This window comes from Platichthys flesus, chromosome 22, assembly GCF_949316205.1.
Source record: "Platichthys flesus chromosome 22, fPlaFle2.1, whole genome shotgun sequence".
Taxonomy (NCBI): Eukaryota; Metazoa; Chordata; class Actinopteri; order Pleuronectiformes; family Pleuronectidae; genus Platichthys; species Platichthys flesus.
This window is the reverse complement of record NC_084966.1, coordinates 7,198,837-7,225,394: the sequence shown is the minus strand read 5'-3', so window position 1 is coordinate 7,225,394 and position 26,558 is coordinate 7,198,837. Positions and strand designations below refer to the sequence as shown.

The following is a 26,558-nucleotide window of genomic DNA, read 5'->3' as shown; positions in this document are numbered from 1 at the left end:
ACTAGAAGCACCTTTATCTTAAAGGGAACCATGACTTTGTAATATGCTCTTTTTGCATGTGATGCGGGGGAAATCAGAGAAGCAGGCAGGGAAGTTGTAATTATCTTTTCATGTTGTTTGTGTACTGAGTGAATCACGTGTTCTGTCTATTAAGGTTGTCAATCATTTAAAAAAAGCAGCTAAATCAAATGTATTTTCACATTTCATCACCTGTTGAGACCATGGACATGACAGCTTCAACAAAAGTGAAACCAAAGCGTTTCAACCACCAAAGAAGGTTTTGTGTCACTTGAGGTAGTTTTAACCACACCGACGTATGTTGAAGTGCTAGTTTCTCTGGTTAGTTTGGTTTTATTGAGTAAACAGGCAGAAGTTCATTATTGACAGCCGAGACCAACCTACGATTCGTCGGTTGTGTGTGTATTTCTGTTCACGCAGTTTCATCCCCAGAATTGCTAATGCTACTTTCTATGATAGTGGCAGGAAGTGGAGACACGTTGTCCCTCTTTATTTTCAGTCTATGGTGGAAACCATTGGCTACAGGAAGATTTTAATTTATTGGACTAGTTTGAGCTTCTCTGTGTTGCAGGTATAAACTATTTGAAGAATCATTTATGATCGCAGACACCTCGTCTTACAGCTCGAGAACACCTAGATGTGACTCATGGGCTTTACATGACAGCGACACAGAAGCAGTTTGAAACTAAATAATCAAAGGTTTCCACTGTATCTGGTTTTTGTAAGGACATGTCGGTTGTTACTGACAACAGAGGCTGGAGATGGAACCCAGACCTGCTGCCTCCAGATGGCCGCACAGAAATTTAATTAACTGTATTTGAAAAAAGACTTCATACATACTTTGTTGCCGCAGATGACAGATGCTAATAAGAACCGTGTCCGTCTTCCTGGCAGTTATTTGCCTAATTGGAATGAAATTGTGTTTACTCTGTATGATTAGATATGGCTACTGTCTGCAGGATGTGTACTGGAAATAAAACACACAATTACAAACATGACTAAAAAGGGTTTGTGTCGAGTTTGCGGTCAACTGATTACAGTTATTAAAAATAACCCAGACCAAAGATGTGCCAAGTCCTTGAGCACTGTTGACGAGCAGGCAGCAGTGGATGTGTAGTCGGCCCTAAACAGTTTGTTGCTGACACAGGTTTCCGTCTTACTTACTTGAGTCTTATACATTCAGGACAAAATGTCCATCTGTACACAGGAAATAAAATGGACTATAGTCAAAATCAGGATTTTTCTTGATCCTAAATGATTAACTTTTAATTCTGGACGATGATCCCACTTCATGGTAGCTGGAAACCAGTAGCATTTATGACATCATAGTATAGTTTGGAGCCAATTCTTGTCCGATACAATTGAACTTCAATTTATCTTTCAATCACTTATGACACAATAACTTGAAAGCAAAGAGTTGTTAAGTGCTTCCTCACTGAATCGTAAACCTTTGGGTACTTCTTGGTTGTGTAGCAGCCCTTTAAACTCATAGACCTGTTGAATAAATTATGATAATGATAAATGGGAAGGAATGGCCCATGGTCTGGAGACCAGCTAACCAGAAGGCTTCTGATGAATGGCCTCTGGACCAGGGAGGAGGAAGGGTCTGGTTAAGATGGCGACAAAAAACCCGGTCAGAAAAGCAGGAGGGCAGTGGTCAAGGCCGATCTCCTCTTGAGGACAAGCACAGACCTTGGGTTGGTAGATGCTGAAAGACATTCAGTAGACAGGATGATGACTGGGGTCTTTGCGGCTACATGGATGTACAGGATCTACACACATCCTGGAGATAGCAAAGTAGCCAGGAAAGATTATCCTGTTATCACCTAGCTGGTGCAGGAGCAGGTCAGAGGCTATCTTGGTCCCTGATTGGAGGCTGACAGAGGATGACATCCTGAACCCTTTCACTCAAATGAGCTCATTGTCTTTCATAATTTAAAATCTAGCAGCACCCTACGGGAAAATAAATATTTATTTTTGTTTCGACTGTGATTTTTCCCGCCTGAGGCAGCAGCTAACAAGCCTTCCATCTTTTAATCATCTGTGCGATATGATGCTTTGCCGTCTGTGGCGGTTTTGCCTCAGGCTCCGGCGACACACTGACGGTCCCGCTGATGAGCGCCATCGACACGTATTGACGCATTGACTTGACCAACTGAGGGAGTGGGAGGGAAAGAACAATGCCCTTCCTGCCTAAAGCCAGAAAAGTTGCATAATAGAGCACGTCCGCACACCAGATGGTGGAGCTAACACAGATGGCAAAGACAGACAGCCAAAAGAACCGACAGGAGCTTCAGACCAACAATCCCAAACTGACCAAACTCCTCCTGTCCGTAGACGTCGAGTAGTTTTCACTGTGAGTGTGTATGAATGCTGATGTTGCATCTCGATGAAGAACATGACTGAAGCATGTGCTCACCCAGACCTTCCAATAGAGATGATAATCACTGTTTCTCTCTGTAAAACCAGTTAGATATTAAATGCTAAAAACATAGTCAATTCGATATGAAACAGTTGAAGGAAGACGTGCAGGATCCCTTTGTTTGTTGTGCATTTGTTTTAAGCTTCTTTCAAATGTCCGATTCAGAGGCTCTGGACATTCTCCCCAGTTTTTCCTGGCACCCCCCTAGTAAAAACTCTGGATAACATTATAAAGCCTATGTGAGAACACAGCAGGATGTTGTCTGGGAGAGATAAGGCCTGGATGAAGTAACAAGAATACAAATACCAGTTCAATCCCTTTTTAGTGTATACACTGTGCATTCTTTCTCGGTTAATGTTTAACATCCCTCAGTGAAACACTGAGGACATTACCAGGGTGCCGAGCTTGTTTTGAGCGAAAAGCTCTCTGACACTGAGCTATTTGAGAATTCATAACGCAGAAATCTCATTTGCACTTTGCACAGTTGCAATGTTCAGATCAGTGTCGCACACGCTGGGACTCTGTGTGGTGGTGTGGGTACGACTTCTGTAACTCACACACGGTTCCATTGTTGTTGTCTGTCCCCTGGAAAGTGAATCCTCCTGACGAAAAATATTTCATCTCTAAATACTAAGAAACTAAAAACACAGGTGTATAAGCTTTTCTATATATAAAAAAAAATTATATTCAGGTTAACCGGTTTATTCATATAATCCTTGGCAAAAGCTTAATGACTGTTGTGGAAATTGAAATGTGGGAAAATGTTGCCAACTGTGTCTTCAAACCCCCACATCTGAGGTTTGTGGGATTCGTTTTTTTCTGTGTTTGTAAATCTCACACAGGAAACGACCCTGCTATAAATGGTGCCCTATTGACCTGATTGTGAGCGGGCGACAGTAGACAGCGGAAAACCTAGTAAACATTGACACCACAGCTGCAGGACACTGCCGGTGACGTCATGTGCGGCACTAATGTGTTTCTCTGGTTTTTCTGTTAAGTCCAGTGATTCAGATGTTTTGAATATGCTGAATAGAAAACAAAATAACTACTCGTGCTTCCTCTGGTTCCTTCATTTTTTTCTAAATAACATGCTGAACGCAGAAAGTAATCTCCTTGTCTGTGGCTGCGTTCACAGCTTTCACACCTCCCATCATCGGCCGCTGCCAGACCCAGTGTGTGTTCAGTGATGTTAACAAGGAGCGAACCACATCTCAGCAGCAGGAGTTGTCTGTTCTGTCACGGTGCGATCTGGTGAAACGTGACACAGCGTCAGTTTGTACTCTTTGTCCACTTTCACAATTAGTTCTTATTAGAATTCAAAGTTAAGTCGGTTTTTACTGTTTAATGTAGCATCGGTTAAATGTCCTCAATAAATAATAATTATATTTATGTTGCGTTAATGATCTCATTTAGTTAATGTGGTTATTTTCCTTGTATGTATTTTAACATAGTTATAATGTTAGTTTTATTAATAATGTAGCCACGATAGGTCGAGCTCAATAAAGTGAAATCTTTCAGGTGGGAGGGCAGATTTGATCACCAGGCCACTTGTTTAAACCAGCTCAACAAGTTAATACAAGTTTCCATTCCATTACAGCACTGTGATTATACGATATACTGATGTTTACACATGATTCTTGGGTCGGACAATAATAAATTAGATATGAAACACACCGACCAGCAGCTGCCTGCTCCGGCTCATTCAGCAGCCGACTGACAGAAAACTTCCCGTTAGCGTCGGCTGTCAGTTGACGCGGTCAGTGCGGTAAGCAGGTTACTCACTGTCACTGATCGCTGCCAACCCTCCACAGCGCAGATAAGACAGAGTCACTTATGATGCACGGACGCGTCACACCTCTTTCATTTCTCTGTAGTGTGTTCGTAGAAAGTGAGTTCATCGCTGATGACAGAGTTGCCGTCGCATCATGTCCCACATCAGAAGCTTTTGTCTGCGTGGCCTTTTTGTTCTTTTATTTAGCAGCATTGACCAAAAACTTGAATTAAACATCTGGTGTGGATCCAGGAATTTGTTTCACTTTTCTTTTTGATTGATTGGCAATCTTTTTCGTTCCTCTGAAGGGCGGTGCCCTGAGGTGACTTGAATTATTATTATGATTGATTATTAATGTTGATTTAAGTTATTATCTAATATTAATATCCATTCCTAATAGCTGATAACTGATAAACTGTTATACCTACACACCAGAGACCATTAAACATGCTCTAGGAAGCTATTCTAGATAGAAGTTACATGTAAGCAAATACTGAAACCTGAGTAGAGTCAAGTATTAACAATTATGGAGCACAAAGCGATTTACGTCACACACACACACACACACACAAACAAACACACGCACGCAACGCACACACATACACACACACACACACACACGCACGCAACACACACACACACACACACACACACACACACACACACACACACACACACAAGGATTGCAGGGTTCAAACTGACAGGTCTTACAATACATAAGCACAATGAGTCCATGATTGTCATACGGTATAAATTAACTTATGACAAAGCACCAGCACATTGCTGATCCCAGTAGGTTGAGTTGACGTGTTGTGTGTTATAAGCTTTTTGTAGCCTAGAGCTGAATATTTCCACGATGACACATACTATGCTGCTTGTTAAGAGCGTATTATTGAGCTTTGTGCAATGTGTGCCCTCCACTTATCTCTTGAAAGGTGCGTAACAGCCAATCAGAAAGAATTCCAAATTCTTGAAATTCATTCAGAGGCAACGTCACGTTGGAAATTCCCGACACGACTGCTGCCTACAGCCACTCGTGCAGCTGTTACAGTTTTACTCCTACTTTCATTTCTGCAACTTGATACATACATTTGGACAAAATATATACAGGCAGGTATTATTTTGTACACAGGATTAAATGAGGACAGCAGAAGCCGCCTGTACATGTCGTGCATTTCCACTGTGTCCTCAGATGTAAATGTCCCTACTGGACCACAGAGGAGAGAGACGGGCTTAGCACTGTGCCGCGCCGCTTCATGCACCTCATTAGGGACATTGTTTGGTTTGGGGTCAGGTTTAGGATTAATGTTATAATTTATAATCAGCGCTTCACTCACAGAGAAAACGGGGGGGGGGGGGGGTAGGTCAGTTGTGGGTGTTGGTAAGTTAAAAGGATTCTCTCTGAATTGTGTGTCGAGCTGTCGAGTGGCATTTTATTTGTCATGGAAATATGGAGTGGGCGGCGGAGGCGAGGGAGCAGTGGTAAGGAGCAGGTGTGTGTGTGTGCGTGGGTGTGTGTGTATGTGTGTGCGCAAATACACATAAAAGTATTAGGATGTGTTCTGTCTGTGGAGAGGATGGGAGCGATAATCACATTGCAGCGTAACAGCAGTCTTCTAATTCCTCCTGCTCCCACACACAGTATATAGATATGTGAATGCTTACATAAAAATACATCTTATGATGTTACGCTCAGGACAGAATAGGCCCGGGTACAGTTAAGTAATGCTTACATCATAATTCCAATAGAGACGTTTATTTTTAGTTGTGGGCTCTGTGATCCTGCCAGAGAAACAATTCAGGATGTACGTTGTCACACCCGTTACAAAAATATAACTGGTGAATATATTTTTGTAACTAAGCTCTGTTAAAGTATAATAAAGTGTATATATATATATAAATAATAAGAGTAGGATGAAGGCTTCTGCCATGCATATTATCTACCAGTTATTTTAAAGGTCTCAATTACGTTAACATTGGTTTAACGTTGGTTCCGTCACACTTTAAATTTAGTTTTGACACTTTTTAAAGAAATGTATTGTGTTTCTCTTGCATGATACAGATATAAGCGTGCTGGGATGGAACTACAATGATCCACAAACATAATGTTATTTCATCGCACTTGTAATCCTCAGAAAAGGTGAACACTCCAGGGATTAGACGCAACCTGAAAGGTCACGTTCAGGGCAAAAAAAAATTGTGGTAAAGTTCAGCATTCTGGCTCCGTTAATGTTTTGTTGGATAAGTTTGCTTTTTCTATGACATTGTTGGGTTTTTGTATCGTTGTGCAGCATTCCAGCAGAGCGATGAATGATTCAGCAGTAGTTTAAATATGGTAAATAGAACTTTTCTTTCCTTGTTGCCCACTGTTGCAGCTGCTCTCTATGAGAAGGGGCAAATCTTGGGTTCAGTAATGTGGCCCTTGGGAAGGCTGGGATCGAACCGCTGAGTATGAACGCTTCACCACCCTCAGCCACAGCTCAGTTTAATTTAACACAAATTGATTTCATCTCAAACGGTGCTCTCTCCACAAACCTGAGCCCTGGATGAGAAAAAGCTTTCGTCGTGTTCACGGTTCCTCAGACAAACAACATAATTTGAGATTTACACACATCCTCTTCACGCTTCCTCTAAATGTCTGTCCTCTTGTTTCACGTTGTATCTCGGACAAACAAAACAAAAGAAAGATGAAGTCTATGAACACATTGATAAACATTCAAACACTCATCAGTATATTAAGAAGAGCCCTATCATCAACTGCTGCAGCATCAACATGTGTATTACAAACATATCCACACTCATTTAAACTACTTTACAAAGAATTTTTATATGATTCAATATTTTTCTTCTATTTTAAGCATTTTAGTTTCTTTAGAAGCCGTCTATAAATAAGATGTATTATTATCATTGATGTACTCAAGGGAACCTTGGTATTGAGATTGAGGAGCTGCTCCCCTGCCTTGCAGACAGCGCCCTCATGTGATCATTTACAGTATCACAAATGAATAGGGGCTTGAATGCCTGTGATTGATTGTGTGTGTGTGTGTGGTATAACTCATGTTGTATTTTCAAATTATTACATTTTAAGATGAGGACATGTTTGAAGGTAAGATAAGGTTAAGGATTCGGGGGAAGCCAAGTAGTATCTATGGTTAAGGTTAGTTCAAATCTCCAGAAAATCAATATAAGTCAATGTTATGTCCCCTGAACTAAGGGAGGCACAACCCTGTGTGTGTCTGTGTGTGTGTGTGTGTGTGTGTGTTTCAGTTTCAGTCAAAGAGCAGGTTTCGTCCCCTACACAGTACGACTGGGCCCTTATGCTGCTGTGCCGGCAACAGCCAGTGGAGGGAGGCATTGTTCTTCTGGGATGATCGTTTATGTCAAGAGATATGAAACATTAACTTAGTCTGGAGGACGAACTGATTCCATTTCAGTTGCTGGAGGTCAAAGGTCATGGTCACAGTATTCTTATGTCCTAGTGATGGTAATACATCAGGAACACCCTTAGAGAATTTCACCTGGACTGGTGGTCAAAGGTCAAAGACATGAAAAAGTGCTTTGAAAAAATGCTCAAGTCAAAGTCACATCAGCTTCTCTTGTGGTGGAGGGGCAGCAGTCTGTGAGCAGCAGTTATTCTGTCAAACATTTTCAGTCAGGCATGTGACCGAGCAGCTATACATGAGGCCCTCTGTGTTGTCATTATCCACTTCCTGGTTGTTGCCGGGCGGGCAGAGCAGGAAAAGATCAGAGTGCATGTGTGTATGTGAGCGTGTGTGTGTGTGTGTGTGTGAGCCTCACGTGGAATGGAGTGTAATTAAACTTGGCGAGAAACTGAAGAAGAAGAGAGCGAGGAGGAGGAGGCCAACACGGCTAATCGCAGTGCAGAGGGGACGAGGAGGAGAAGAGGAAGAAGCGAGGGAGGAGGAAGGGGAAGTGAAGAGCTGGAGAACAAACAAAGACGAGAGAAGAAGAAGAGTGAGTGACAGCCACGGGACGATTGGACGACTGCTGCGCTCGCACTGATACTCTGGCTGCTGACAGCGCCAACGCTGAGTGGAGACGTTGAGAGGAATGCTGGGAGGGATTATCTCTCCCTCAGGACTCGACACTAATCTCTCACCACACACACACGCACACACACACGCAGACAAACACACACATACCTTGTGTGTCTTGTAAAGAGACCTTTGGATTAGGGTAGCCATGTTTGAAGTCCTAGAGCAGTCTATGGATAGTAAGCATTCACTGTCGTTACATTACTGTGTCAAACTTTTCAGATCTTTATAATAAGACTCTGTATAACTTTCATAATTGATCAACTTTGATACCTTATTTGCTTTTTACGGAAGTTAGCAGGGCTGTCGTCCCTGTGCCATTTATTCTACTGGCCTCATTGTGACTTGAAGTGTAGACAAACACTGGTTCGAGTAAAGTCTGCTCCTTTGTTTGCTGTTCTTAAAACAGCACTTTGACCTAATTGCTGCAGGTCACATTTTCGCACCATGAAAACCTTATGACCTGACCGCAGTGAAGCAGCCAGGGTCAGAGGGGGGGTTTTATAGAGCGCCTTCAGGACCTTGAGTCAGGAGGAGTGTGACTACTCCACATGGGATTCCTCTAAACACACAGAATTCCTTGGGGAATATTTGGAATAGTTAAGGTGATGTTCGGAGGCCTGCTCTGGGACGGCCTGCACATGATATTCAGAACTTAAGTCGCATAAAGACTCTTCTGTCTCGGCCAAGTTTTTACACGGACTGCCTAAATTTCAGGAGCTGTGGTTTATCCTGGCAAAATGTGACCGGCCATGAGATCACAGTAGCTTATTGTCTGTCATGGATCTGGAGCTGGGGGCAGACGCTGATCTGGGACAAGGGGCAGCGCCGGCGACTTGTGTGGACACAACTGAACAAGAAGAGTTTGAGACGGAGGGAGAAGGAGGAGAAGGGTTTGCAAATGTGAAAGGAGTCGATGGAGAGTTCAGCTCCGAGTCCTCCTCGTCGAACGCCTCCCTGCGCTCCTCCTCCACCCTCCCTGCGCCGTCCTCCTCCTGGCCGCCACCGCCCTGCGTGGAAGAGGAGAAGGAGATGATGAGCGGCTGCTCCAAGTCTTTCACCGGACTCAAGATCTTCAACCGGAGGTAAGATGGCAGGAGTGAGAGGAGACAGCGAGGCGTGAAGTGAGGTGTTGAATGGGTTGAAGTAACATGCATTGACCGACAGGTGGCGCCATTGACTAAAAACTCAGCCTTCCATCCTGATTAGACAGGATGTGAACATCTGAAACTCCAAACTGTTCCAACGTCATTCAAGCCTTATCCACAGACACATGCACACCCACACACAAATAAGATTAAGATCCATTTATTCATCCCAAACAGATGCACAGATCTGACATGCAAAGGCACACTCATACAGGTAGGGAAATTTAATCTCTGCTTTTGACCCATCTGGTGCAGGACACACAGAGCAGTGAGCGGCCATGTACGGCGCTCGGGGAGCAGATGTTGGGGGAGTAAGGTGCCTTGCTCAGGGGCACTAGACATGGTAGGGAGACTCTTGGATTTTTGGACAGATCAATCCAGGTTCGTCTTTTGTTGTCTCTCCGTGGAGTTGAACCTGAGACGAACCAGAGACCTTCTCTGCCCATAGTCCAAGTTTCTGCCACTAGACCACCGCCTCTCCCCCATATAAATAAATATCTCCCCCCATAAATACACCCACACACACAAACACTGCTGTTGTAACCTTGCACTTTTATATTAATTAGTATTATATAAGCTGCAGAGCATCCCCCTCCCCCTCTACAGACGTCAGATAAGGAGCCCATATGATCCTGTCCCATCAAACATTCACACATTTGGGAAATGATCTGGGTTTTTCCCGCAGTGCTATTTACTGCTGTACCGGTAAGTCCGGGCAGGATATGGATTATATTTGTTTGTGTATGTACATGTGTCCGTGAGTGTGTGTACGTGTGTCTGTGAGTGTGTGTGTGTGTGTGTATAACCTCGCCAGCGGGTCATTATTCGTCATCATGTGAACAGGGGACACGATTCCCACAGCAACAGGGGCCACGGTTGTCATGCCAACAGAAACAACGATGACAGTGTTGCCTCCTGCTTGACTAGATAATCGAAAAAAAAAACACCTTTGTCAGTGTTCACGGGTGGAGAGCTGGGACCAGTTGAGTCTGAAACTCTGTGATTCTGTGTCACACAAGGTTCATTATTGGTTTATTCACTTATGCTGATTTATTATCAAAGGCCTAATATGATGATGGTGTATATTTGAATCGCATTATTCTCCACTCCAGGCCTGTATTTAGGTTCTAAACACAGAAGACCTGTATAAAGATGGATGACATGACCTCCTCTGTGTTTAGCTGATGGGACAAGGACAAAACTAAAAAGTCAAAGTACACATTACCTACATTTAACTGCTGCCTAGTCCATTGATGTATATTTCTTTTTCAGTGAGTTTGGTTTAAATTCGTTATTTGTGTCTTGGCCTTTTTATTTTTTGTGGCATTTTTTTCCTAAGCCAGTAGATGGTGCAAGAAAATCCCCCCAAAGCTAAATTAATAAAATAAATTACTTTTAATTGTGACAAACTGTTACTGTCATCACAATGCTTTGTGCAGTCACATACAAAAAGAGCCACAGTTGTGTGCACGGGGGTTCAAAATGTTGAAACACCTAATCTGGCTCATGTCTCTATTCACACACGTGGGAGATGCAGATGTAACAGTTACCGGCTGGTAGTGCTGTGCAGTGAGTAACTCCCCAAACATTTTAAGAGATGTGCCAAAGATGTTCACACCCATTGGCTGAAACCTCCTTCCCCTTCTATTCACCAGAGTTTACACAGAGAATGGAAAACAATAAAGGCCCATTGTTGACCTATTGCAATCATGAAATGTTTATAAGGATCTCTGTTTAATTTCCCCTTTCCATATTGTGAATAACGGCTGAGTTCACAACTTTTCAAAATAAAAGCATTTGTTCACTTTGTTGACAAGTTGCGCGACAGGATGTGTTTCTATAAATGCTGTTGCTGTTTTGAGTGTTTTGACAGTAATTCAAGATAAACCATTAGACTATCTCTGTGGCACAGTGCATGTGTTGTGTACGGTTGTGGGTTATGAAAATGTGTAACAAATCTATTTTATATTTGCATCTGCAGTTGATGTCATTCACTCATGAGTTGCTTATCAACAATCTGCAACTGAGAGGGGACGTAACTCACCACTCTCTCTCTCTCTGTGTGTGTGTGTGTGTGTGTGTGTGTGTGTGTGTGTGTGTGTGTGTGTGTGTGTGTTTTATTAGACAGCGTTGCACTCATCTTGTAAAGAAAGTACACAAAAGTTATTTTAGTCATCTCTCAGGCGCTCTCTCTCTCTCAGGGCCACACCCACTTGATCTCTCTCTCTCCACCTCTCTCTCTCTCTCTCTACCTCTCTCTCACCCCTCCCTCTGCCTCCCTCCCTGTTAGCGGTCACTGCACACCAGGGTTTAGTGTGAGCTCATCAGATAGATAGATGAGAAAGAGGAGTGGAGGCATGGATGGATAGTTTTCCCCTCCTTTTTTCAGGTTGGCTCTAAATTTATTATTTTAATTTTATTTTTTGGAATAGACTTTATTTAATATTGTGAATGTAGCAGGCAGGGATAGAAATCCCTTGACCTTGTGCTTGTTGTGTTAAAGAGAGTTTAGTGTAAAGTGTAGACTGATGCAGTGCTGTGCTCTTCCTAGTTGTCAGTCGTATAACAGAATGCTCCTGACAATGAAGTCCTGACAACCTCCAGGTGAATTGTGGGTTTCATTCGAGGGGTGGGTGGAGTTCTACGGACGATAAATGCCTTAAACAAAGTCACTATATGAAGAAATGTCACAAAGTATCACTCTGGATTTGAAACCACAGGCGTTTTTAAAATACCCTCTCTGACACAGAGTGCGACCTTTTCCCCCCCCCTCAGTTTGTAAAATGTTAGATTTCAAATCCTGTTGTGGTTTAACAAGTTTTTAGATGATGTGCCACATTCGCAGGTGCAGTTACATTTGAGTTTTTTTACTTAACTGAAACTTTTCATCGGCATTCATTTTATAAGATTGAACAGTTAAACCAAAGTGAACCCAGAATTCACAGGGTCTGCTGCAGAAATAAGAAATATCTTATCCCAGAAAATCCTCAAATTGGGTCGCTTCCAATTTGCAATGTCCGTAATGAATTTAATTTCTGGTTTGAATTATATCAGATTTTGTTAAATAGTAATAAGGTCAGAAATATATATTTTTGTAATGCTTCTGCGCCGGCATTTACACATGTTCAGTTGGACTCTAGGATGATGTAGATGTTGAATGTCCCTTGTCCGTTTAAAGTTCCTCTGCACAATTTAACTGACGAACCAACAGTAGATGTAAGCAGGTGTTAGCGTCCCGCCAGATGATTTCAGGGACATAACCTCAGTTGGGCTCATTCGTGCCATCAAATGTTTTTTTGCAGAACTTGAGGTTACTCTGAGGCTAAAGGTAAAAATGAAACTTTAGTGGGTAGAATTCAAAAGTCAGGTTGACCTTTACGAGTCTGAAAATGAATGCATGTAGACTGAAACTGCTCAGCAGAGACATTCAGCCACAGAGGTGTTATTCTAGTCTTGGATATGAAAGGTTCTCAGAGCGACTGCTGTACTTTGTCAAAGGCTTGGTTTTGGTGAGAACCCAGGCTGCTGTGTTCTGCACAAAGTGGAGCATGTCCAGGTTCTTGCTGGCTTCCGCAGACAGGAGTGGATGTAGAAGTGGATGAGGGTCTCTGCCACGGAGTCAAAGACTGATGAGCGCTGTCTAGCATTAGTTTGTGCCACATAGATTAAAAGATCAATATCAGATTATTCAAACAAAGAGCGATTTGAATCAGACTTTTTCTCTTTTGATCTCTTGCGGTATTCTCCGTAGCCTCTTAAACCTTTTGGGTTGAGACATAATGACACAGCAGAAGAAGCGAGTTCCTTGCATAAGTAAAGAGGCTGAGGCTAAAGCTGATATATCTGTAATAACCTCAGAACAGAGTGTACTGAATGCTTACAGCACACAGTCCAGCTGCAGCAGCTGCGACGCACTGGAGCGTTCGGCTGATCTTTTTTCTCAGGACTTAAAGACTAAAGACTAAAAACAGAGTGAAAAGGAGAATCGTGTTCTACACACGTTGGACAGGGCCCAAGATAAGCAAACGTCGAGGAGAGAGTACATAAATAATGAAAGATTAATTACAAGTCAGCGAATGTTAATAGGTTCAGTCTCATTTTCTCTTGCGCTTCTCACAGTGTGCACGTCATATTCATTAAACGTGCTTATGTCACTGATTCTTGAGACATGGGACAAAACACGTCCGGCAGTTGAAACTGATATTTGGTTTAATGTTCATGTCCATTTTGACTTTCGAACTATGCAGAGTTAATCCAAGGCTGACAGGTTCAAGTCAGTTTTGTAGTTTTATAGTATTTTAAATCTTAATGTTAATAATTTAATTCTCCTGAAGTAGTTTCTGTTAGCGTCTAGCATCAAGCCGAAAAGAAAATGGTTGCTACATGGACTCTGTTTGTTTTGCGAACAAAATTCCTATTATGTCGAATCGGTCTGATTTTCTGTCTGACGGTGGCGACACGCATATTACGGAGTTGACATTTAATGGGAAGGCGTCATGTTGTAATGGGCTTTGTGAGTCATATATAGAAATAGATTAATACTTTACATCAGCATTTTTTCTTTTTCATTTTGTGCATTGATAGTCATCAGCTCTATCAGGGTTTAGTTGAAGGATGGGGCTGTACACACACATAATGGTGAAGTTACATAGACACACTCCCTCTCTAGTACAGCAACATATGGTTCATAATATTGTGAGTATCAAAAGAAAGCGGCGAGAGAAAATCAGTACAGAGCCGGAATTAAAAGAAGAATTTGTAAGACAGGAGAAACAGAGAGGGAGACGGAGAGTTAGTGAAGGACAAATAAATCAGACAAAGAATTTGACTGAAAGAGGAAAAGGAGAAAGAATTGGCAGCAAAAGCCAAAGAGAACCAAGGAAGCGAAGACAGACTTAACCAACACCCCCAGATAGTCCCTCAGATGACTTGACTGAGACACCACCGACCAACAGGCAAGAAAAGAGAGGGGGATCAAATCAAGGCAGAGACATTGTAGAGAAATGAAAAACATAAATCTCAGAAATGATGAGAGCAAATTAAGAAAGCAGACATGGGGTTAGAGCAGAAAACACAGACGAGCCCAACCGTGTGATTCACCAAGCACCAGCACAGACAGAATGCTGCGTGGAACAAATACCAGCTGTCCGTCACTGGAGTCAACCCTTCTGTTCCATAATGTCCAATGCATTCAAGAGTGACTCCACGTCCATCAGATGCATATTTTGATCATATTTCAGCAGGATATTCTATATTTTCTGAGGAATTTAAGGTCATATGTGAAAATGTTATCCGTCTCCTAACATGAGAATGTATTTTTAAAATCTAATAATATTAAGATATATCCATATTGAAAGTATTAGTTTTTATTTGCCCAGCATAATGTGAGTGAAAATGAATCTGTGTCTGAAAGTCAGTGATGGCAAGGCAAAAAGCAAAGTTTGTCAAGAAAGAGAAAAGTCTGTTGTATCAAAGCATAGCTCGGCAGCTCAGTACATGGTAGATACACATATGTTGTGTAGTTTGTCTCAGCCTTTCAATATTATGTTCTGTTTTGTGCCACTTCTCAAGAAGCAGTGATGTGTGTGTGTGTAATTTGCGTCATGAGGCCGACATGAAAGCAGCTGTTTAGACAACAAACATGTCACCATGAGAGTTGGAATAGGAGCGTGAGAGACGGCTTCTGTTTATACTGACAACATCTCTACACAAACACACACATGCACACAAATAAGACGTGTGGGTCTGGTAAACACACACTGAATATTCTGTAAAAACGTGGTGTTTACAAAGTATGATAGAGATTACTATAGAAACATATACACTGAAGTTTGTAAGGTCTCACTCAACTACCTTTATTCTGAAATCATGTATTTTTAACACAATTTCTTGACATGTGAAAGAAACATAAGTGCTTCATTGATTACAATATTTTCTTTGCCCGGTCCTGGAAGTGTTTATTTTTTAGTTTTAAAAGCAGACTTTTCCATACATTATACTTTTGGGCTAGACTGAAACGTTCTAGGAAATGTCCGGACCCCTTGAGAATTACTGACGGACGCCAGTGGCCTGAATTTCCGTCAGTTTCATGCTGTGCAACCAAATAGAAAAGCGTGAAGTCCATTCAGATGTTCGTTTGACTTTTAAAGAGCTCTCTTCCCATAAATGTGTGATGGGTTATTTTGGACAGCCGAGGCAGTTCCTTCTTCAGGTTCCTCTTTACCTCTATGACTGTATTTGTCAGGGACAGTGCATATTGATAACATTTCTGAAAATATGCCAGAGTTAGCCACAGAGGCTATTTTTACTCTGTAGTGCATGGGCAGTGCATATTTTAAGAATAAAAGCATTGAACAATTAGCAAATAGCAGGTCTGCATACAGCGTACATCTCATTGCAGCTGCAGACAGCTGGAAGGCTCATTGTTATAGAGCGCTCTTTATACCAGTGCATTTGCATAGTCCACCACTATGTTTTATGTAAATATTTAATCCAGCGGCACAGCGCTCTGGTCGGTCTCTCGCACTCTAACACTACCTTTGTTCTCTCTGACTGTATCCTGGCACTCAGCCACACTGTTTGGGCCGGCCTGGCCAGCGGTTGGTACGGCATCTCCAAATACTCCTCCCTGGCTGGCTTGTGAAGTTACGCCATCGGTCAGCTGGTGTTTATTTGAAAATGAATTGACATCAACAGATTCTATTTCTGTCATTTGAGTGGGTGTCTGACTGGTGAATGGTTTTGTATTGACATAGTGCTTTTTTTCTAGTCTTGATGAGCACTCGAAGAGCTTCACACACATTCATACAGTGCATCTACGTGCAGCACTTTCTCTATGAGAAGGGGCAGTTTTGGGGGATGCAGTATTGCCCAAGGACACTTTGGCAATGCGGGAATGGGGAAGATAGGAGGAGGATAACTTCTCTATCCCCTGAGCTCTTTAAGCAAATCAAAAAACTGTATACGTAAGTAGGAGAGCAGCAAACGGCTGCATAGTCGGAGAAGCTGACCGACTATGGGCGAAGGCAAATATGACACGACGTCTACATGAATATGCAAAATCGCTGGTTACATCATCTGGTGACTTTTCGTGGAGGATGAAGCAAATTTCCTTGGTAACAGCAGTTCTTTCAACAGCACTGTGGTTGGACCTGGTCTCATTTATAGGAGGACAGTCTCCTGTTGTTGTCAACAGTCCAGACATGGAAATTTAGGCTCTGAGTGTAATTAATACACATTTTGACAGGGAATTTGATTTATGGCTCGATTTATCACCGGGCGCCATGTTTACCAGCTGTAAACATCATTACATGTAAATCCACAGTATATGATATAATACATTTACATTACAGGAAGAAAAAAAAAATTGCAGGACACGCTCTCTGAATTCTGCTGCAGAAAATAGCCTTTGAATGTATCTCCTACATCTTGTTACATCTTACATGGGCTTACTTGGACATTTTACTCGAGGGCTGGCAGGAGAACTTTCCAAAAATTGAGCATGTGCGGGTCAGAGGGCAGCTCTCACCTCTTAACACTCAACAAGTCAGTGGAGACTCAAAGATGTTAGGCTTTCTGTGAAGGGAGTTCACTTGCAGACCACTGAGAAGCACCTCTGTCGGCTTCATCCCCCATAAAAGGAGTCCGGCCCTCTTCACTACAACCTCTCTATTTGTGGAAGTGCCTGGCTCCGGGAGCAGTTTGAAATAGGCCCATGTGTGTGTGTGTCTCAGTCGCCAGAGAGCGCTTGCAGTGTTGACATGCAAACGCACACACTCAGGTGGATAGGGTTTTTATTAGCGAGTCCTCTCAGCCCATGTCTGCCTCACTCTCCCCCGTTATGGTAAGGGATTATCATTGTGGAAGCTGTTGCGTAACAGCGACACCCTCAGAGGAGGGGCAGGGAGGAGAGTACCAGAGAAAAGGCTTTAAACTTTCATTATTTACACTGCAAACAAGGACATGATAACAGACTGGAGTGTAACGTCAGATTTCTGAGGCTGACATCGATATTTGACTGTATGCAAACACCTAAAATAGTTTCCTGTGGGTTTCCTGTGAAAAATGTCTCCTTTTCCTTGTTACCTATTGGCTGATGCAACATATTGGCTGATGAGATGCAACTGCGAAAGAGCTAATATCAGCAGATACATCAGTTTTTGGTCGCTATGAAACTCTTGCGGGACAAATTAGAATATGGTTGGCAGCCACATTCTAGATAATTACTGGGAAACACTGATGTCTGATGAGTTCTGAAAACCAGTTAATATACTTAACATCTGACCTGCTTCACTCTGTATTATCCCATTAAAACTCTCGATGTGTTTTAAGTGGTTTGGAAGACAGATGTTCATGCGTCAGTTTAACGCAGACACATGTGTTCTGTTTACGCCCGAGTCAACAAGTGGTCTGTGGGAAAAGTCACTCACTGTACTTCCTGTCGCATCGCAGCGGCAGGAAGGAAGTGACTCCAGCGGCTTCGACACGTATGCACATTCAGAAGGCCCGCTGCTTATCTGATCCCTGATCAGTGCAAGTACTCTGACAGATGTTAGTGCCTGAGAGGGTTGTGGGACTCTTTGGTAACAATCCATGTGTTTGTTTTAGTAAGTGATAAATGAATATCACTTCATTATAGTTATAGATATAGTTATATATAACTGTATGAGTCATGAAGCTGTGGTTCACAGCTGGTCAACATTTAAACACATTCCTCAGGCCTTCTACAATACACTCTCACATTTTATTGTTTGCGTGCCGGACGTTGTGAGCAGTTTTTTTTTTTTATTGTCAGAGTAAAGTTGGAAAACTTTGTGGTCATCCTACCTGGTTTATATATAGACACGTTTTTCATAAAATGAAAAACTGAATTGGCTTTATTAGTGTGTCTTGTATATATCTTTCAATGATTGACTGAACTGTTATTTCCTCCATAATATGTCAGCCATTGCAGCGGTCTGTTAAGCAATCTACACAATCTTCTGACCAAAGTTCATAACCTTTTTGGGAGACCAAAAAGAAGGCAGTTACAGTAATGGAGGGATGTAACAGGAATGGTAGCGCTGTTGGGTGTGAGGGACTGGTGAAGAAAGAAAATAATTATCAGTGGTGATTTTGATACGGTGGAGTGGTGCCGATAAGGAGAACCTCGGTGTCAGTGTCAGTCTCATATGGTGAATACAAAAATCATCAAAATGATCAGGTGACGTTTTGACCTGTGGTTTGACCCAGTTTCCGAGGAAGTAGAAGAAGACACACTGGCCACGCACTCACTGCTCCAGAGCACTGTTTGCATGTTTATCAGATTTGTATTGAAACCCATTTCAGGTGTGAAGCCGCGGTTCTTGAGATGTGCGTTCAACATACAGAAACTGCAGCCTCTCTTGTGTCTTATAACCCAATATAAATAATTATGCCAGATATTTTGAAAGGGATGATTGATATTTAGCCACACAGCCTCTGAACAGCCGATTTGTTCAAAGTGTGTTACAGGTTGCAGCTCCGTGGGTTTGCCTTTTGTGAAGTGAGAAGGAAAAATCCAGAAGCTCTTTGTGTGTGAGCTGGGAAATGTGTTTTATCGCCCCAGACTTTGGCAGCGTGGCATTATGACGGCCAGCCATCACTGTGACGACCCCTGACCTTTCTGACAGAGCATTAGGGGAGACAGAATGCTTCTCAGTTTAATGTCAGTGGGGGTGGGATTAAGTGAGTGGCAGAGGTTTCAGTGTGCGCTGATGGGACTTCCTGTCAGATTGTGTGGTGGTTTAAATGGAGGAGTTCCGAGCTTTCATCGTGCACTGCTCTCATCTCATGTCTTGTGTTACATAAAAACCCGTTGAACACGTATACTCTCAGTAATGTGACCGATTGCGCCACATATCGTGCTTTCGGTGCCATTCTGTTAGACAGACTCAGGTTTGTCTGTGGCGTTGTGGTCCGCAGGCGTCTATATTGTGCGTCCCTGACTCAGTCATTGTGTTTCCTGTAAGTTCAGTGGCACACAGGGGAAACAAACACCCAAAAGGTCTTTTGTTCGTTGTCCCCCTCATTCAAGGCAACCACAGAGAGCTCTTTTGTTCGCAACATTAAAAAGCTCAACATGAGTAATAAAACTGAATCATCCCCATGTGCTTTTGCAGGTTGCAGATTCCGTAACTCCGCCGATTGCAAGAAGTTCCTTAGAGCTCATCACTGTCCATGTTCTCTAGAGCATATCCTGAGTTAATCGTACACTGTGTTAAACTGGTGCTTCCCTGACAGGTAGAGCTTCCACGGTTAAATAAGTAATTGGTTTCACTGTAAGTACTCAGGTTCATTGAAATGTGCCATATCCTGAGCAAAGATACACACTCAGTTTGAAGTTTATTATCTCAACTAAACTGAAAGGAACTCAGTGTCACACAACGGTCCTTCATAAGTTTTTGTATATGCTATTTGTAGTTGTTTCTACATTATCAGCACTCTGCAGTCATTGATACATTATTACACCGTCACTCAGCAGCTATCGTCGAAAATAGAGAAGATGAAAACAACCTCTTTTGACAAAATCTTTGAATTCATTGAAAGCAAAAAAATGGAGACGAATTTGGACATTTCTCTGCAGTTATACCCTTGGCTTTGGTGTAACGTGAGACTACACAGTTCAAAAGTGTTTTGTTGTTTTTCAGATGGAAGTCTTTCTCAGTTTACCTTAAGCTTAACATTTGACAACGACAGCAGAATCTGATACTTTCGACTCGGCAAAATCTGGTTCAACAGATACCTCAGGGCTCAGAGCGACAGATTTACCTAGAGAGTCAATTATCGTGAATGCGTCATGGAACCAAACAACTGAGCCAAAATGGGTGAAAGCTACACAAGAATTCATTCAAGGTTCAGTTTAAGTGTTCATTAAATGAATACAGCCTGTGGCGTTATGTTTTCTAATTAGATTGGGTTGGTCAAAGGTCGAGGCTGAGGCGGCCTTGCAAAACATGTTTTTGGCGTCTTGACCCGTAGGATATTTATTATTTCCCTTTCTGTTTGAGAAGGAATTAAACAGACCAGATCCAAGAGTTGATTAGCTTCTATCTTCTATCTTCTAATTTCAAACTGAACCAATCTATCACACTGGGAGTGTGGGAACCGGTGACATATTAATGGCTTGAGTGACTTTGAAGAAAGCAGCACTGCATCACAGATCCATTTGATTTAGTAGTAATCCATTATTTATTCAGGGGAAGGAAGTAGTTATTGTTTGAGTAAGTTTTTTACTAACAGTTCTTTGCTGATGTCATAATTATGGTACAACATCAAATTTACAACTCAGCCTACTTGCCCCTTTAGCATTTCTACAGGAAGACTGGAGACGAGGGGAGGAGGTGGACTAGTAGGTGACCAGCAGACGCTGGACCATCGTCTGATACTGGCTTGCATGGACAAAGCCCAGTTGTCATGGATACCATCTCTTGTTACATGGTTACTAAAACATCATCTGAAATTATATGTGACTGTTGACCTTTGATCTGGAAAGTAGAGGGGCACATTTTTAGTAACGTCCACATTGCAGTGAGTCATGATGGATTTCTTCTTCCAAAGGCGTTTTTGTTATCGCCGGAAAAACAGACAGGAGCACCCAGCAGCACGTCAGCCTGGTCCTGCTGTCCAGACCAGTAAAGCCAGGAGGCGCTCTAGTGTTGGTCTGCCCTCTGTGGCGCTAGCACAGTCCAGACGTTCCTCTATTGGGTTGCCTCCAGTTTGTGCTGACCAGCGCAGGCGCCCCAGTGTTGGCTTACTGGTGGCCAGTGGGCCGAGGCGGCTATCAGGTATAGAGCTGGGATTGACACACGGCAGTGAAGCATCGGGAGAATCTGGAAAAGGAGCAGAGAGAGGATATGTAGCTATAAAGAGAGGAAGAAGAGCATTTCAGCATAAACATCACCATGTCCGCCGAGCCTCTGGCAGCGGCTCCGGAGTGCATCATGGGCTACCGCTGCGATATCGACGTCCATCTAAAGTCAAATCCATTGAACCTCATTTACTTGGGTCCTCTATGTTACTTGCGAGTGTGGTCCAGATGGGAAGAGGAGTGAACGAGAAGGAAGGAGAAGAAGAGGAAGACGAGGAGCTGGATATTTCCCTGTGCTCCTTCTCTGAGTCAGATGGAGAAGAACCTGGCGATGAAGAAGTAGACAACAGAGACAGAGGAAATCCAATGCATCTCACTCAGGGTGTCATCATGAAAACCATTAAACCCCACCCCTTGCTTCGACCTCCTCGCTGTCTCAGAAGAAACTCCTCCCACCTCTTCCCAGAAGACTCTATGTATCAGAGCAGTGAAACTAGTTATGGAGTTTATGGTCGATATAATCGACGAAGTTCTAATGAACTTTACCAGATGTCAAATAAATCAATCCAGACCTCCACGACCAGCCCCAGTCTGAGTCAGATGGCCTCAGCAGGCCTGAGCCCTGATCCTGGGTCTGCTGAGACTGATGCAGCCTCCTCTGGGTCTACGCTGCATAAGAGCTGTTCTTCACCTCTTGGGGGCCAAGAGGGAACCATATACTACGATCCTTATCTGGATACGTGGGAGAACTTCCTGTCGTATGTAAAACATGCACACACACATGTATATACACTGTGTAATTTGACAACTGCTGATTTCAAATGAGCTACCGATTCACGGTCTCGTCAGGCTACGATGCGGTGGCCTCTGTAGACCGAGTAGTCTGAGAAGGCTGAGCCCAAATGAGACGGTCTGGTCAGGTCCTGGGGATTTATGGCACCAGCTTGTCTTTCTCTTACCACTTCATTGTGAGTGTTTTTACGATAGGTTGGCCTGAGGAGAATTCGCCATAGTTTTAGGAATGGATGGACAAAATTTGAAGGAGGCTCAATAGCCTTCGATAGCGTGATTGCTTTGCTGCAACTGGTCTTCAAATGCAGCCTTCAGAGGAAGCAGCCCCCTGAATAAGGATATAGCTTATTGACTTGTCTTTATCCTGAGTTAGGATCAGATTCTCCTTGTCTGAGAGGCACTCCTTTCACAAATGTCAAACTGATATCTCCATTTCAATAAAAAAATGTATTTCTTTGATTCGATCTTGCCAGTCAGAGAAGCATCTGGTCATTTTGCCGTATTGGATATTTACATGACCTTGAGGTGGACTCTGTGTTTCTGTAAACTATCCTGAAAACTAAAACCCAGATTTCCGTGGAGTGGTATTCATTGCCCATATTATGTTAGCAGTGTCCCCTGACTGTCCCCGTACTGTCACCAACAGGCACAAATGTCAAGTTATCTTATAATCAAATGCAGATCTGTCACCTCCATGCTTTGGGCCTTTCTGGGCTATTTTGACCACTGACTGGGGGTGCTGCAACATTTTCCCATTTTTATTCCTCATGTGGTCTAATATTACAGCTCTGATCACATCACAACTCATTTTGAATAGTAGGAGCCTTAGCTAGAATTATTACAAAAAGAAACATAAAAATATATACGTTATAACATTTTTGGACAAGCAGGTGACTGCAAACATCGTTTTTCACCCTTTTAATGAATTAAATGAAATGTATTTGCCTTTCAGGGTTTCGGGAGGATGGTTTTTATCAGGGCTTTCTTACCAGACATAGAGAACGGTTATTTTTGTTAGTATTGACAGACCCAGTGTGTAATTATACGGCACAGGCACGTAACAGCATGCCTGCTCTCCCCTCTTATTTTGAGATTGCCCCTGAGCCTCGTGGTCTTGTGATATTCAACAAAGGCACTATGAGGAGCATGAATTGCCTTTATATGTGGGTGATATAGAGTTGGTCTCAGGCAACTGGCAAAGCGTCCCCTTGACAATGGTTTCTTTATTACTGTGTCTGGGTCAATAACCGTAGAGAGGATGCTTGATGGAGTGAAACTGTTTTGACACAATCGGAAAGTTGAAAAAATGCCATGGTGTTGTGTAAAAACTCATATCTTTCAGACTAAAGCATCAGGATATTATAAATTAGAGAGTTAGAAGTGGATTAATTCTGAAATCTGACATTAAAGGGGTTCGACCCAAAAATGTTCTCATGTTACGTTTGACGATAGGAAAGAAACACACCCTGAAAATATCTCCAGCTCAAATTAAAAGACAGTACTTTGTGTGGGTGCTCATATAAAAGTTTGGAGCAAAAGTACATATGCCTATAGACCTACAAATCTACAGTGATCTGTGATGACAACTGGTCACATAGTGCATCTGGGCACTTTTCTATGAGGAGCCGTTAATTGCCCAAGGGTACTTCGGCATGCAGATGGGAAAAACTGGGATGGAACTGCCAACCTTCTGGTTACCCCCTCAGCCAAAGCTTCCCCTAGTAGTGTGGTTTATAATAAATATCCTGCAGTAGATAAGTACAGAGGAGTGTCATGTCAATTTTTCACCACAAGAAAACTAAAGATAAAAAAATGAAAACTGTCTTGTGTTTTTTTTTTTCGTGATATTCTTTCGTGTGCTGTGTTTCTCTGCCTTGACACTGAACCCTACTCAGATATCTTACATGAAACCTAGCTTCACACTCTTCTGTCTCCGGGACTCAACATGTGTTTGTGTTTTCAGGAAAGCGATCTCCAAGTCTGGCCTGCACCATCTGCCCTGTCAACCCAGCACGTCATCTCTGAACAGGACCGACCCAGAAACAAGTATCCGCAGTACTCTGGACTGGACTGTAAGTGTGGGCATCGCTCTGTACCTATTATTCAAGACGATAAACCCCTTGGAGTGAATGTTCGCATTTTTGAGAGGGTCCTTGAAAAGCTCCGATATCAAACAGACTAACACTCATTGTATTACTGTGACTCATAAAAACACTACATGTGAAAGTACAGGTAGAATATAAGAAGAAACCAATGTGCCATGATCTTTATGGTTGAACACGAGAATTGATTCTAAGTGACTCAACCCTGTGTCAATACTTTTCTGTCATGGATTCAACACTAGTTTTATATCTACATCACCCTTCTGCTTTTTAAATAATGTCTTTGTAACGATAAGCGTTCATGGATAATGTTTTTCAACGTCATTTTTCATTTTCTCTGCTCCCCTGAAACCTCTGTGTGTTTGTCTCTGCAGGAATCAGCTGTGTATGGAGATCACATCTGGTTTGAGACGAATGCGTCCGGTGATTACTGTTACGTGGGAGAACAGCATTGTATTGCCAGAGCACTGGTTAGTATCTCCCTCTTGTTTCCTCTGTTCCCCTCCTCCACCTTTGTCTCTCCCCCTTTGTGCTTTAACAACACAATGTTATGAAAGTGGGGTTAGAGTATCAAGTAGCTGCTGATGAACTGATGCAGCGAGATAAAAATAAAGAATGATCGACTTCTTCCAAACCTTTAAAATACTGGAATAACGTTTAATGACAGACAGCAGTGATTGTGTTTGTGGAGGTGTCTTCAGTGCTGAAGTTAGGATTTTTCAGCAGATATTATAATTCTATATATAAATATATACATATGTCGATAGACTGGAAGATAACAGGTCACAGATATGTCCCAGCCAATCTGACGGAGATTGAGAAGATCAGTCAGGAAGAATGAGAAACTGCACAAATCTAGGTGTTAGTAGAAAGTTATACTATACCTGCTGCCAACAAAATTCAATCTTTAAGTGTCTCTATATTTTTATAAAATAGATTTTAAAATGTACAAAAATTACCTCCAAAAAACGTTATATCATATCATTTCTGTCTTTGGTGCATTCAACATTCTCTTTTTACAGTACAATGCTGACCCCCAGAGGTAAGAGATTGTACTACTGCGATTGCTGCTGAAGATCCCAAAACCTTAGTTGTTGTCCCTGTGATTTTTCTGTTCTCTTGTATAAAGCGTGTCATGATCCCTCTCTCACTTTTTAATTCTCTTTCCAGCAAAAGTCCGTCAGTCGAAGGAAGTGTTCCGCCTGCAAAATCGTCGCCCACACCATCTGCATAGAACAACTGGAGAAGGTAATATCACTCTCTTCTGTTTTCACTGTAGTTAAACTAAACTTGACTGACCCTTGTAAATGTATGGAGATATAAAAAAGGTGCAAAACACCAACGATGACAGACGAAGGTGGATAATGGGGATAAGAGGAAGGATGTTTAAAGCATCTTTCATAAGGGACAAAAGGTGATGGAGGCAAGAATAAAGGAGGATTAAATGCTGCGTCCTCAAGGATGAGGGCAAGATCAGCGAGAAGGAGAAAGGAGGATTACTTTAAACCCTCAACCGTGAAGGAAATCTTTAACTGGGTCCAGGGACGGTTGCTTTTCATCTAATAACTGTTCTTTATTTATCCCTTGTCACATTAAATGAATGTCGTTGATTTCTGAAGCAGTGGACAGCGGGTTGTCTTGAACTGTCCCTCCTGTCTGACCTGCAGTTTCCCAGCTCTAACGCCATTCTGTTGGAGGCCAGCCCGCCCCTCAGTGACCCCAACTTTAGAGTGAGATACACAACAACGCCGCTTTCTCTCCTCTCTCCTCCTCTGTGAGCCTTAATCTGAATCTGAGAGAACTCCACAGAGCAGAGGGGGGTGTCTGGACATCACTTCAATCCATTCATGATGAAATAACTGCACAAAATGATGATAGTCTTTCCTCCAGGCCGGAATATATTTGGTGCAAAAGAATATTTACATTATATGTATATTTTATAGGTGGTTGATAAAAACTCTTGAGCACAGATGGAATAATTATTCTCTAAAGGCTCTTATGGCACTTTTACAATGAGTGAATTGAATTGCAATCTGATCCAGGTCGGACACACCCTCTGAAATTCCCAGATTTTTTTGTTTTGTCTAATAAACTTTATCAAATCTTTTAATAGTCTTTAATAATCCCTTGGTTTCTACATCTGATTTTCTTGTCGATCAAAGTGGTACAGTTATTCACTCTGTTGGTTTAACGCAGCACGCACACAAACGTGTTGGTTCAAAGATGGCTGTGTCTCTGGGGCGTGCCCGATGCTTGGTGCTGGTGCGATCATTATAACAACGACCGAACAGGGTTTCCCAATCAGGACACACAAAGTAGTGCTTAGCTCCCTTTGCAATGCTAAAGTGAAGGTAACAGGAAATAAACTGCGCTGCTGCTTGAAAACTTGAGCTTTTTCCCGACTTCTGCTGCTTGCGACTCTG

At 42.4% G+C, this 26,558-nt stretch overlaps 1 protein-coding gene across 4 annotated transcripts in view; it reads left to right on the top strand.

Annotated features, from left to right (window-relative positions):
* The window catches only part of dgkza (diacylglycerol kinase, zeta a), a 74,635-nt gene that overhangs the window by 4,976 nt on the left and 43,101 nt on the right, over positions 1-26,558 (top strand). Inside the window, exons 1-6 of one of the 4 annotated variants that reach the window (XM_062380233.1) lie at positions 11,658-11,803; positions 20,740-21,999; positions 23,997-24,105; positions 24,510-24,605; positions 25,306-25,383; positions 25,803-25,865. In XM_062380233.1, coding sequence (XP_062236217.1) covers positions 20,969-21,999; positions 23,997-24,105; positions 24,510-24,605; positions 25,306-25,383; positions 25,803-25,865 — 1,377 coding nt within the window. In that variant the 5' untranslated portion in view covers positions 11,658-11,803; positions 20,740-20,968. Of the gene's footprint in view, positions 1-7,927; positions 9,352-11,657; positions 11,804-20,739; positions 22,000-23,996; positions 24,106-24,509; positions 24,606-25,305; positions 25,384-25,802; positions 25,866-26,558 lie in introns of those variants that run through there. The other 3 variants (XM_062380235.1, XM_062380234.1, XM_062380236.1) reach the window with 3 other exon arrangements.